General features: G+C 40.9%; 1 protein-coding gene across 3 annotated transcripts in view; it reads left to right on the top strand.

The window, feature by feature from the left end:
- The window catches only part of rab27b (RAB27B, member RAS oncogene family), a 125,234-nt gene extending 112,667 nt beyond the window's left edge, over positions 1-12,567 (top strand). For all 3 annotated transcript variants that reach the window (XM_084325466.1, XM_084325465.1, XM_084325464.1), the window contains 4 exons: positions 2,166-2,254; positions 4,123-4,226; positions 5,211-5,334; positions 6,210-12,567. In XM_084325466.1, coding sequence (XP_084181592.1) covers positions 2,166-2,254; positions 4,123-4,226; positions 5,211-5,334; positions 6,210-6,399 — 507 coding nt within the window. In that variant the 3' untranslated portion in view covers positions 6,400-12,567. The remainder of the gene's footprint in view (positions 1-2,165; positions 2,255-4,122; positions 4,227-5,210; positions 5,335-6,209) is intronic.
- The last annotated feature ends 977 nt before the right edge of the window (positions 12,568-13,544 follow it).

The raw sequence follows: 13,544 nt of genomic DNA, 5'->3' as shown, positions 1-13,544 counted from the left end.
CTTGCTCTGGAGACTCCGCCTTGCTCTGGAGACTCCGCCTTGCTCTGGAGACTCCGTCTTGCTCTGGAGACTCCGCCTTGCTCTGGAGACTCCGTCTTGCTCTGGAGACTCCGCCTTGCTCTGGAGACTCCGTCTTGCTCTGGAGACTCCGCCTTGCTCTGGAGACTCCGCCTTGCTCTGGAGACTCCGCCTTGCTCTGGAGACTCCGTCTTGCTCTGGAGACTCCGCCTTGCTCTGGAGACTCTGCCTTGCTCTGGAGACTCCGTCTTGCTCTGGAGACTCCGCCTTGCTCTGGAGACTCCGTCTTGCTCTGGAGATTCTGCCTTGCTCTGGAACCTCTGCCTTGCTCTGGAACCTCTGCCTTGCTCTGGGAACTCCGCCTTGCTCTGGGAACTTCGTGCCCCGGCCCTGCGAGGTCTCAGAGGCTTGTGCAGTGCAGTCTGACACAATTCTACCCATCATGAAGTGTGCTTCGCAAGGCGGCGGCCTAAACACGGCACAGATCGGACTCATCTCAAACAAGCCTTCAGTCTGTGCCGCCATGGGATTTGGTCTGACGAGTAATCCTAGATCCGTGCTCCAGTTCTTAGAAGTCCTATGAATATGTGCTCAGTTTTCCTATTCCCAGAGGCTCACACCAAAGAAACAATGCTGAATTATTTTGCACATAGTCTCACTCATATCCCAGAGCTCTGAACAGTTTTGCACACATTTGTTTAGTTTGCCAGTTAGTTTTGAGAGTTAATGAGTTTGAATATGACCATCTGGAGAACACGGAATCCTCGTATTGTGTTGATTCAAAGTTCAATTAAATTATGTAAATGAAGAAATAACCTACAACATTGGCCATGGTGAGCACTCCTGTCTGGGGTGTTTTTTTCTGTCCCTGATCCAAGTAATATCATTTGTCTCTGGTAGTAGGCAGAGGAAAACTGACATAACTTAATTATGTATAAGTTATAATATAAACAAACTAGAGAGAGCCAGTATGAACTCAGGGGAACATGCGTCTTCAAAAACACAAAGGCAAGGACGAATATTAAAAGTAGATGTATATATGTTATAGGGGTAAACCTGTGGAATAACTGTAAGAAGCATTTTGTATGAAAGTATTCTGTACTTCTGTATGACAACTATTAAAGAAACTTGAACTTGAAACTTGAACTGTTAAAATAAAATTTGTAGTTCGATTCATACATTTAAGAAATTTTTCAAATATAAGGTGATATATAAATATAAAACTTTATTATAATCCTAATAATATTTTATTATAATATAACTGTATATTACAACTGTGACAAAAATAAAAATGTGTAAATGTTTTGTATATATAACTGTACACTATAATAACTATGAAACTTCCGTAACCTTTTGTTTTTGAAAAATTATTTTCTGAAACTGTTTTTCTTTCCTACTACTGTACATATGCATGTTTGTACTCATTGCTTTGTAAAAGAAGACATAAATAAATCATGAAGAAATAAAAATCATTCATTCATTCATATACAGTATATAAAGAAAAAGATTTTTTCAGATTGAGTTTGTGTGTGTGTCACTAATTTATTAGGATTTAGATTTCACCTTTCAGATGCCAAGAGCCTGCATTATTGATTTTTATTTCAAATGATTGACGGTGCAAAAAAAAAAACTATCCCTGAAACGAGACTGTAAATCTAAGGTAAGCAGCAGGGGTCGCTGTGCTGGTCCCGCTGTGCTGGTCCCGTCAGGCCCTTGAGTTATCTGCTTGACCCCTGCTCTCGTCTGCAGTTTGCGAGGCAGAACCTCGACCCATAAAAATGGTGCCTGAACGCGTGTGCTGCCGATGTGCCATTTTCTGCTGATCCAACATGGCAGCAGCTCAGCAGCAGTTGCTGCTCACTTCCATGACGGACATGGTATAGTTTGGGAGGAGTAAGGTCCATGTTTTGGCAGTAAGGACCAAGATGGCAACCGGCGAGATTTCCAACATTAAAAGTTATTTTCTCTTGATATGTGGGCGACGACTGATAGTCAAGCAGCTCCTTGGCTCGGATAGTATAGTAACAGAAAATGATTTGATCTGTGCCACAGAGTTAGACATCACTAAGAGTCTGCAGTTGAAGATGATTATCTGGCCTAACTTATTTACCTCCCATCTCTATCTCTCTCTATCATTCTATCTCCAGGCGTACACAGCATCCAACCCCAATGCGACGACATCAGGAAAGACGTTTAAAGTGCACCTTCAGCTCTGGGACACAGCCGGTCAGGAGAGGTACGCTTTTATTTTTTCATCTTGTTGTTCATCTTTGTTGTTGTTGTTGTTGTCTTCATTCATCACAGTTCGTTGGTGTTATTATTGTTGTCGTTGTCATCATTGTCCATTGTCTCCAGCCCTAACTGCGTATTAGGGCGGTGATGTTTGGATAGTAAGTATTAGAACGGTGATGATAGTTGTGACGGTACGTATTAGAGTGATACCGTAGTTGTGACGGTACGTATTAGAACAGTGATGATAGTTGTGACAGTACGTATTAGAGCGGTGATGATACCATAGTTGTGACGGTACGTATTAGAACAGTGATGATAGTTGTGACGGTACGTATTAGAGCGGTGATGATACCGTAGTTGTGACGGTACGTATTAGAACAGTGATGATAGTTGTGACGGTACGTATTAGAGCGGTGATGATACCGTAGTTGTGACGGTACGTATTAGAACAGTGATGAGGTTGGAGATCGGGCGGTAGTTGTTGAGCTCGTCAGTGTTGAGACCGGGCTTCTTGAGGATGAGAGTAACGGAGGCTGTTTTGAAGCAGGAGCGGACGAGACCAGATTCCAGTGAGGAGTTGATGATGTTGACCATGGTGGGGCAGAGAGCAGGGAGGCAGATCTTGACCATGGTAGTCGGCATGGGGTCGAGTGGACAGGTGGAGGCTTTGGCCGAAGCTATAAGCCTGGCAACTTGAGGAGCATCCACCGGGGAGAAGGAGGAGAAGCTGCATTGCGGGGGGGGGGGGGGGGGGGGACGACACACACACACTGAAGAGAGGGGGGAAGGGAATCTTAACTTCCACAACACCCAGGAGGAAGTGCGAGTGAAGGGGAGGAGGAGGGCACCACAAGCTGCTGGTAGATGGTGTTCACTTTGTCCTGGAAGAAAACCAGAAACCCGGAGCAGAGGTCGTGGGCACCTGACGGGCGGGGGGGATCGAGGGGGCGGAGTAGCCGGTTGATGGTGGAGAATAATGTCCTGGTGGTGGTGTACATGCACGTTGTTTATGCGTTTTGCATTTCTGTGTGCGTTTGCCTGCTGCGTCTGTGCATATACAACATATGCGAGGCTTTTAATGTGAATCTCTTCGTGTTTGTTTGATTGAAGCATCTTTAATTTTAAGCTTCCAATCTGTTCAGAAAAGGCTCGATGAGTCACAGCGAGGTGAGTCACTCTTCATTATGTAACTCAAAGGTTTATCTCTCAGTTCTCCCCCTGAACTGAATAAAAGAGTTCTATTTTGTGTCTGTGTGATGTATTGGCTCTCTAAACTAAGGTTATTGTGTATATGCGCATATAGGTACATATATATCGTATCCGTTATTCGTATACGAATCTAGAAATCTATTTCAAACCACGAAACACAAATGAACAGTGACTCCTCGGTCTGGTACTTGGCACTGCTTGGAAACTTTCAAACGTTCATCTGTCTCGCAACACAAAGTTGAGTGTGGCCACTTTATTAGGTGTACAGGTGGACCTAATGAAGTGGCCACTGCGTGTAGATGCATGCAAGGCCAACTCAAGTACAGTGCCTGTGAGCTCCCTCTAGGGGCAGAGCAGCTAACCACCAGTGAGTTAGTGAGTTTGTAAATAATAATAAATAAATAAAAACACTTGGCTATTGAAGCCACTGATAATTTGAGGATATTCTGGGCAAACGTTTTCATCCCAGACAATCCAGCTTGCATCCTGATTCGGGTAAAGGATGTACAGTAACATAAAAAAAAAAATCAAAAACGAGACTCACCTGGTTGCTGCAGACACATCTCTTACATGCTTGTGTGTGTTCACCACAGCATTTTACAGGGATTATTTTCCTAATCTGTTTACTATTATTTAATGTGTGTGTGTGTGTCTGTGTCCCAGGTTCCGCAGCCTGACGACGGCGTTCTTCCGAGACGCCATGGGCTTCCTGCTTATGTTTGATCTCACCAGCCAGCAGAGCTTCCTCAATGTCAGGAACTGGATGAGTATGTTCTATAATATCTTCGGTCATGATTTAACCCTTTCACTACCACACTACAGAAGGTTAACCCTCTGTATTGTCGCAGTGAAAGGGTTAACCCAGTGGTAGTGAAAGGGCTAATGTCTTTTCCACACATATACCACCCCAACGGGGATGGGCAACAAAACAGTTTGTTAGGTAATTGAGTGTGTTGTTAGGTATTAGTATTAGTTTGGTAGTTTGTTCTGCAGGTTAGTTGTTGTTCTGTTTAGTTGTTAGTTGGTTTGTAACATTTAGATATACTGTAGTAACCCAGGATCAGAATCTAATTATCTTCTGGCTACATGGGTAGAGCTCCGGACTCAGATCACCAGTAACAGTCCTGGTCAAGGCCGTTGTTGGACAAGTGGTGTAGTTGTCCAGCAGGGGGCACTCTGTCCTCTGGACTTGGCAGTAACGATGCCCCTGTTACGGCGCCATCCTTAGGATGAGACGTTAAACTGAGGTCCCGTCCGTCATTAAAGAACCCAGGGCGTAAGGAGTTCCTTCGACATTCCTAATCAACCCTCCCCCTTAAGTGTCTATCAATCCCGGTCTTCTGAGCCTTTCAGCCATTGTGTAGTGTGATGTGTGCCTGGTGCCAGTGTATGGCAGCCATTGAGCCTGCATAGCCCAAGGTTGGGTGCTACACAGCAAAAAGCACTTTGAGTGTCTAGAAAAGCGCTATATAAATGCAATTATCATTCATTCATTCACAGATGACAGCAACCGAAAGCTTTCTTTAAATTATTATTATATATTTTTTTTAATTTATATTCATTACATATCAGTTTTGGGATGTACGAATATTACGAAAATATGTTTGAAAACCAGTTTTAAAACCAGCTCTCTAACACGTCACTATTGTCATACATATTGTTAGTGTATGTCAAGCTTTTTCAACTGGTGGAATAGAATGAAACTCTAACTGTACCTCTGTCTCATACTGTATATCTTTGTCCATCCATAGGCCAGCTGCAAGCTAATGCTTACTGTGAGAACCCAGATATCGTCCTAGTAGGAAACAAGGCTGACCTGGCTGACCAGAGAGAAGTCCAGGAGAAACAGGCCCAGGAGCTGGCTGATAAATATGGGTATATGAGCTTCTTTATTAGATCTGTAATAATATACAGGTATATGAGCTTCTATATTAGATCTGTAATAATATACAGGTATATGAGCTTCTATATTAGATCTGTAATTATATATAGTACAGGTATATGAGCTTCTTTATTAGATCTGTAATAATATACAGCTATATGAGCTTTTATATTAGATCTGTAATAATATACAGCTATATTAGCTTCTATATTAGATCTGTAATAATATACAGGTATATGAGCTTCTTTATTAGATCTGTAATAATATACAGGTATATGAGCTTCTTTATTAGATCTGTAATAATGTACAGCTATATGAGCTTTTATATTAGATCTGTAATAATATGCAGCTATATTAGCTTCTATATTAGATATGTAATAATGGGTATATTACATTCTACTGTATATTGGATATATAATATACAGGTATATATGAGCTTCTATTAGATCTATAACAATATACAGTTACATATATTACATGTAGAACAATGCAGGCCGTATATGAGTGGTTCTGAGAAGTGCTTTTCTTCCATGTTGCAACCGCAAGGAAAATCTCAGCTTCCCAGGTCATGAGTACTGGTCTCAGGCCAACAGGATGATCTAATCTAATTCATTCTGAAAGACAACCTCTGAGGCTCAGCCAGTACTTGCTGAGTTTTTGTGAATACAGGCTCATATCTAATCATTTACATCTTCAAAATACATACACATACACAGAAGCTAACACAATCTGATGTAAATATAGCCTTTGGAAGCGTTGGATTGTTTAGATATTTCTCTTTTTGTCCCTGCCAATGCTTTTTCCACCTACACTTTGAGTCTAATGCAGCCCTCAGAAATGTAAAAACATCTGTTTCTGTCCCTTACAGGATCCCGTACTTTGAGACGAGTGCGGCGACAGGTGACGAGGTTGACAAGGCGGTGATCACTCTTCTTGACCTGGTGATGAAGAGGATGGAACAGTGTGTCGACAAACCTCCCGCTGACCCAGCCAATGGGAACGGGGCCACCAAGCTAGGCCCCGACCAGCCCAATGAAAAGAAATGTGCTGCATGCTAGATCAAACCCAGGAAATGTCCGGTGAACAGCTTCCCTCCTAATTCTTTCTCCTTTTGTTCCTTGAATGTTCTCTTTCCCTACTGTCTTCCTTCCTTCCTAACTTCCTACCCTCCTTCCTGTTTTCCTTCCTAACTTCCTACCCTCCTTCCTTCCTGTCTTCCTTTCTAACTTCCTACCCTCCTTTTTTCCTGTCTTCCTTTCTAACTTCCTACCCTCCTTTTTTCCTGTCTTTCTTCCTAACTTCCTACCCTCCTTCCTTCCTAACTTTCTACCCTCCTTCCTTCCTGACTTCCTTCCTAACTTCCTACCCTCCTTCCTTCCTAACCTCCTAACCTCCTACCCCCTTCCTTTCTGTCTTCCTTTGGTCATTTGTTTTTTTGTTCCTTTCTCCCTTCCCTATTCTTTCCTTTCATTCTGTCATTTTTATAGTTCCAACTCTGGGAAGTTAACACTATCCATCCCTCTACTTCCTCCTCCTTCCACTCTTCCTCACTCTGACCAGGATGGCCCCTCTTTTTATTTCTCCTCCTCCCTCCCTTCCTTCTCCTCCACGCTTCCTTCTCCTACTCTGGTCCTGAACACTCCCTCTGGAGGACATAAAAGGTATTACAGTCTTGCCTGGCCTTACGCTTACATGTAAGGTATGACTGGGGGGTGTATTTCAATCAACCAGTAGGGTCCCTTTTGAAGGGCAGTGTGTAGTGAAGATAAGAGATCTTTACACCAAGTGACGTTAACTCTTCGGTAGCAGATCATGTCTGTTTCTGTAGAGTTCTATATGATTCTAAACACTGAACTGTGTGCCCGGTGTCGAGAGCTGCCAAGGGGCGCTTTTCCAGAAAATGTATCCCCATGCCTGGATCTAGGAGGAAGAACATGGACTTACATCCCAGCCAGTTGGAATTGGCCATGTGCAAAATAACAATTGACATAGCAATCTGACTGTCTTTTAGGCACTTCCACTCATTAGTGGTCTGACGTCACAGATGTCAGTTTGACCGTTCGCCTGACATAGCAACAGTAACTAAGGGAGCCGGGCCACACACAGATTTAGCAAATAAGGAGAATGCATGACTCATGCCCAGTGCATGTTTCCTGTGAAAGACCACACAAATGCACTTTTCTAATCTCGTTGTGCATACATTGTACCCCAAATTCTTACTGGCTATGACACTTTTGGTCTGGATTGACAAAGAGACGGATAAGGATTTTAAACTTGTGGTGAAAAGATCTGACTTTTTACATAGCCGGCCTAAACAATGAAAAAACAACATTCCAAGCGGTTTTTTCCCCTGGCTACAAAACTAAAAGATGATCAGATATGAGCCACACAGAGTTAAGAGTCAGAGAAAATATTTAAGTGTCTTTGTAAATCCAAGTCATTTTCCTGCTCTACGTCTTCCTCCTAGAGGACAGGGTGATGGACTACTGTGACTTAGTCCAGCCTGTCATCACTACCCCGTCCTGAAAAGAGGTATTGTTCTAACTAATGTACTGCCTTGGCTGTTAAGGCCCCATCCGTAACCAATGTTGTTAGAATATAAAGTGACCAATTATTTATAATAAAATTAGATTCATATATTTATGTTGTTGTATTTTAAGTTGAGGTGTTCACATCTTGATTTACATTATTTTCACATAGAAGGATTTTTTTCCTACAAGGCTTTTTTTCTTTTGAGAATATGTATATGTTTTTGTATTAGAGTTTGATTGCTTTGAATCATAATTAAATTCTCATACTCATATATGTCAAATTGGCCCTAAAAAACTAAAAAACTTCCAACAACAAGATACCCAACTACCATGAACTAAATACATAGACTCTGGGAGGTGAAAACGTTTTCAAGACGTTTACATAAAGTTTATGGTGGGGGGCATTTTGGAGTAAGTTTCTTAGTTCTAAGCTAAGGAGACACGATAGTGCACAAGCACTTATAGTTGCTTCCATTGGGCTATGCCCATTATGTCGATATCAGTGCTATTATACCTCTCCTTAAAACCACGTACCTGTTGAAGTCAGAAGAGGATATCGTCAGCATACAGTAGAAGCCTAGTATTTTCAAAAGTTCACCTTTTTTAGGAGTTGAAAAACACTGGTTGATTTCCCCATTAATATACATGTATTTTTACATTTTAAAATACATGATCAATAAGTTGATTAATCTGAAGGTTGTGAAACACTTATGAGAGACAATGCCATTTCTTATTTGTATAACTATAAAAGAAAAAAAATATTAAATTAAAAGGCCACATTGGAAATCCAGAAAACCTGCACTAGACAATATGTCTAATAACTGTGCCAACAGTACACAAATATCTGCGTTTCTCCATTTTTCAAGCATAATCTTGTTCTTTGACTACTACTTCATAACCTGCAGTACAGTTGTTTTCCAACCCGAGCTGAGTTCTGTGCCAAACGGCAGTTCTTGGTGCCATAGAGTCGGACAGAGCCAGGTATACTTTTTATTGTGATGGGGGGAAACATTTCCCTTATTTTCAAAACGCAATGACGGGCAGGTATACACTTTTCTATTGGCTTGAAGGTCAGTGGTTCAGGTCGTTCATTAGAGCAGTCTCAGTGCATTGACATATCAGAAAACCAGGAGCAGAGCGATAACATGCTGGGTTTCACTCTGCAGTAAATACAAAATCCATTTTCTGGTATCCCGTTCCAACTTTATCCGATACTTTACCAGAACATGTATTTTGTCTTCACTGCAGAGCGGAGGGATTGGGAGACCCATGTTACTGACCAAACACTCTATATTAGTTATGGCTGTCGGAGTGTGTAGAGCTATTATTTTAACATGTAGACTACTTATTTTAACAAAGAAAATACCACTTACAGCTCCGTTTAAGGCAAAGCAGATCTTAAAAGACATTCATTTTGTTGGTAAATTAATAATCAGTATAATCACGTTCTTACTAAATATTTGGCAGTATTCGCTTTTAGATGCACCCTGATGGATCTATATACGGTCTCACTGGAATGTCGTTGCTAGGGAACAGTTTAGACCCAAATGTCTAAACTGCATTAGCTAACATTGCAACAGGAGTGAACAGGGGTCCTCTTTTAACCCATTGAAACCAGGAAACACATTTGTGTGTATATGCAGGCTATATAATGCATTATTAGCAGGCGTTTTAGGTCTAAATGGGTTAAGAATGTTATTGTTGTCACTTTGAAACCGTCCATACAGTCGTTCCCAGTACAGCTGTTTCTGTCGAGTGTCCGCCTGCTGTCTAAGGACGGCGGCTCCGTTAGACATGCTCAACAAATGCCTTTACACGAGACAATCTATGGGACAAAATTGTTACATTTTAGCCTATTCGTTTGTTTGCTTGATATTTTTTTCTCAATTCCGTTCATATGAGTGAGTTCAGGCATGAGTCTCTAGGTTGAGTTCCCTGCCAGTATTCAGCTCAGTATCTCAAAACGCACCTCGGTTGTAATCTGCTTCATTTCACTTTGTTGGAACAGACTAATATATTACATTTTCTTTTGAAAACGTTGTCTCAAGTACAGTATGAGAATATAGAACCATCTTGAAAAGTTTACATTGTTTGGAAGAGTCTTGTGCCTGTATTAGATGCTCTATTGACCAATAACACTCGCACATCTGCCTAACCCTTTGTAAAGGTTGTGAGCTATTAAATATTTTAATGCATAATTAATTAAAGAGTATGACAGCAGACGCATCAAAGAAAACCTAAGTCATGATGACGATGTATATGTGCCCATAATATAAACAGAACAGATTAATTCAAGTACCTCCAAGAGCTTTTATTTTTGGAAATACTGTGCGTGTATGTGTGTGTGTGAGTGAGAGTCCTTTATGTATTGATAAAAACAGAATTAAGAGTTCGATGTTTCCAATGCCTGCGGTTTATTTGTATGTTTGTTTTGTTTTTCAGTGTGTGCACAAAATCCAATGTGTGTTGTTGGGTTGTCGCACAGTTAGCATGTTTGACCCTTTTTGAATGAAGCTGTGAAATGGGTTTTGTCTTTGTGTCGCCGATATGCTTGTGGACCCATTCCTACATCTGGAAAAAACTATCTAAAACATCTGGGGGGTAAAACAAAACAAAAAAATGCAGATTGTAATAAATATCTTCAGAGTCAGAAGGCATGCAGATCTGGAAAGTGCTGTGGTTTATGAATGGGCTGACCCCTATTAGTCGATTAGTCGACTAATCGGTCGAAAGGCGCCGTAGTCGACTGCCAACCTCTTAGTCGAATACAAAAATATATATATATTTTATCATTTTTTTTTATCATTCTTTCCAAAAGAAAAGAGGCCTAGAAGCGTGGCTAACGCTAATGGCACGCATACCAGAGGCTAACTGCCTAAGAAAACTGGCACAGAGGCACTGAAAGAGGATTTCACCCATCTAATGAACACACTAGACTAGACAAATATCAAGATGTATCCATCAGTGGACCAATTGCATGCTTTTGCAGAGGACAAGAAGCCTACAGTCGACTCCTTCAGACATTAAGCACCCCCCCATAGCCCAAATGGAATGATAAAGAAAAAGGTAAATAAAAAAAAATAAAAATTTCGACTAATAGTCTACTAACGGCAAATTTCGTCCAATCATAGTCGACTATCCAAATCCTTAGTCGGGGACAGCCCTAGAATTTTTTATAGATCCATCGGCCACTGATGGAAAGAGTTTGGCAACGCTCACTGTGTTGTGACGACCATGTTGTTCCCTGTTCTCGAGAAGGACTGTTAAGAGATGATTGCTGCAACTGGGCCGCATACTGTAACTCTGTGAGAGGCCCTACATTGCAAAGATCATCTGGATTAAGAACAGCAAGTCACTCTGCAGTGGTCATCACGGAGCAGGACTGTGGAACAAACGTGGCTGCCACTGAAAACTGCGACGGCAAAACTGTTGTTAATCAAACTAAGGCTCTGGCCATATACCGTCTACTCGTGTCTCCTTGCCATCTGCAATACCCGTGGTTATCTGTTTGGGGATTTCCGTACCCATGTCTCTACCATGTCACAGTCTTTAATTCTGTTCAACAACCAGCTCTTGTTAACCAAACAACAACTTTGCTGGGTTTACACAGCACTCTTGTGCGGCACAGATCTCATGGTGTCCAGACAAGGGAGAACACACCAAACCTGTCCCTGTGAAAGCGTAAATGGGTCCCTGTGTCAGTTGTTGATGATCTTATTAAGACCATACTGGTGACCATGCTGCTTCTAAACACAGTATACCCCTTTAGGAGACAGACGGTACACTGATTGAATGTGAAAATGTGCCAACACCCTTTCAGCTTGATTTGTGTAAACTGATCAAATTACCTTTTTATGGACACATTTAGTTAGCTGGTCACACCACTCTCTATGGTTTACCCGCTGCCAACTCTAATTATGCGTTTTCGGCCGACATATTTGCCGAAAGAACTGGGCTGGACTCTCCAAACACATCTTATCTTGGCTGCTACAGTAGATGTGTTCTTTTCCCCCCATTGGCCTACAGTAGAAAATAATTCATCTTCACACTTAAATGGAGTTTACTCGGGAACAGAACATCTGTATTTGAAACCTTTGTGGCACAGATCAGATATTTTTTTATCACTATAATTATATTTTGTATTATTTATTATTCTGATCACTGTGTAAACTGGGAAGTATCAGATTCCATAAAAAAAAATACTAAATTTGTGCAATAGAACGACTCCTAGTGATCTTTATGACCATTTAATGCAAGGGTCTGAGACTAAAGACACTCACGTTCTACAAAGAGCTAAAAAATCAGATGTTCTGCCAGTGGAAGAAACATCCTCATCCACTACCTGAGTCACTCATAGTGCTAATGAACTTTTGAGAAATTCATCTCATCTTTTCACTGCTGTCTGAAAAGGGAAAAGCAGCTTGTGGTTTTTCCTGTTTTTGGACAGGAATGAGAAGCGTAGAACCGTCACAATACTGACAGAAGATTTCAGCCTGCAGTGTAAATCCAGCCGCCTTTCCCCACAGAAAATATCCCGGCTGTTTTGTACCCATTTCGAGGTGTTGCATTGTGGGATTGATCTGCTGTGTTTGGTTTCGCTTGAATACAATGTTATACTGTTTATGTTTTTCTGTTGATGTACTCTCTCTCTCTCTCTCTCTCTCTTTTTTTTTTATTATCAAGTTAATAAAGTTTATGAAACCACAGAGTGGTCATGAATGATCATTTCCCATCCCAAGCCTGGAATGTTTAGTTTCTCACCTCAACACTTATTGCATGCCTGACCATCTGTCAGGGATATTGTCTTTCTATAATTTTTTCCCATTTTTCTTTTCTTTTTTTTCTGTTAAAGGTGCTATAGATATTGTTTTATGTAGAGTAATCTTTTTTTTGTATATATATATATATATATATATATATATATATATATATATATATTATAAATACATCAAAAGAGCTTTTAGAAATGTGCAAAATAAAAGCATCGCTTTCCCCCCCAAAAAAACAATTATTGATGAATGATTAAAAAATATATTTTTGGTGGGTCCAAAAAGAATGTTGTTGTTTACATGTTGGGTGCATGTATCCCCTCCCTACTTCCCATGTCCCCAGGTGGAATGCACCTGATTGAATAAATTACATGCTGGTGCTCTAGTGCAGCCTCTAGTGGCTGAATGTTATCTATAGCACCTTTAAGGTTTTGTGAGAGTCCTAAATTGTAATGTGGGCCTGTGAAACTTGTTGAGATCTGCAACTGTGATAATAATGGGCTGTTCATATTATTCCATCCAAGACATCTTGGTTGGTGAATAACAGGAAATTGTAAATCAACTAGCGGGCCATTATCATTAAATAACAGCTGTGGCCAATGAGCTGTGCCATTGCTGCATATTAGTTGCCAATGCACGTCATGAGGAAACTACGAATACAACACTTTCTCTCAAAAAAGATGAGACATTTAGGGCTTTGGAACTTTTTTTAAGCATCACGTCTGGAGCTGACATAGAGCTATAGGAACTTTTCCACATGTACTTCAATGTTTATAAATAACTACTTTAAAATGCATTTTACCAATATATGCACATTGGTTATGATCAAATGTGAGCTGAGACCCAGACCTGTGCAACAAGTAGTTCTGATAAATATGATATACTGATCTGGTGCTGTATACC

Source organism: Notolepis coatsorum (assembly GCF_963971535.1).
Source record: "Notolepis coatsorum genome assembly, chromosome: 11".
Taxonomy (NCBI): Eukaryota; Metazoa; Chordata; class Actinopteri; order Aulopiformes; family Paralepididae; genus Notolepis; species Notolepis coatsorum.
This window is presented reverse-complemented; position numbering and strand designations above follow the sequence as displayed.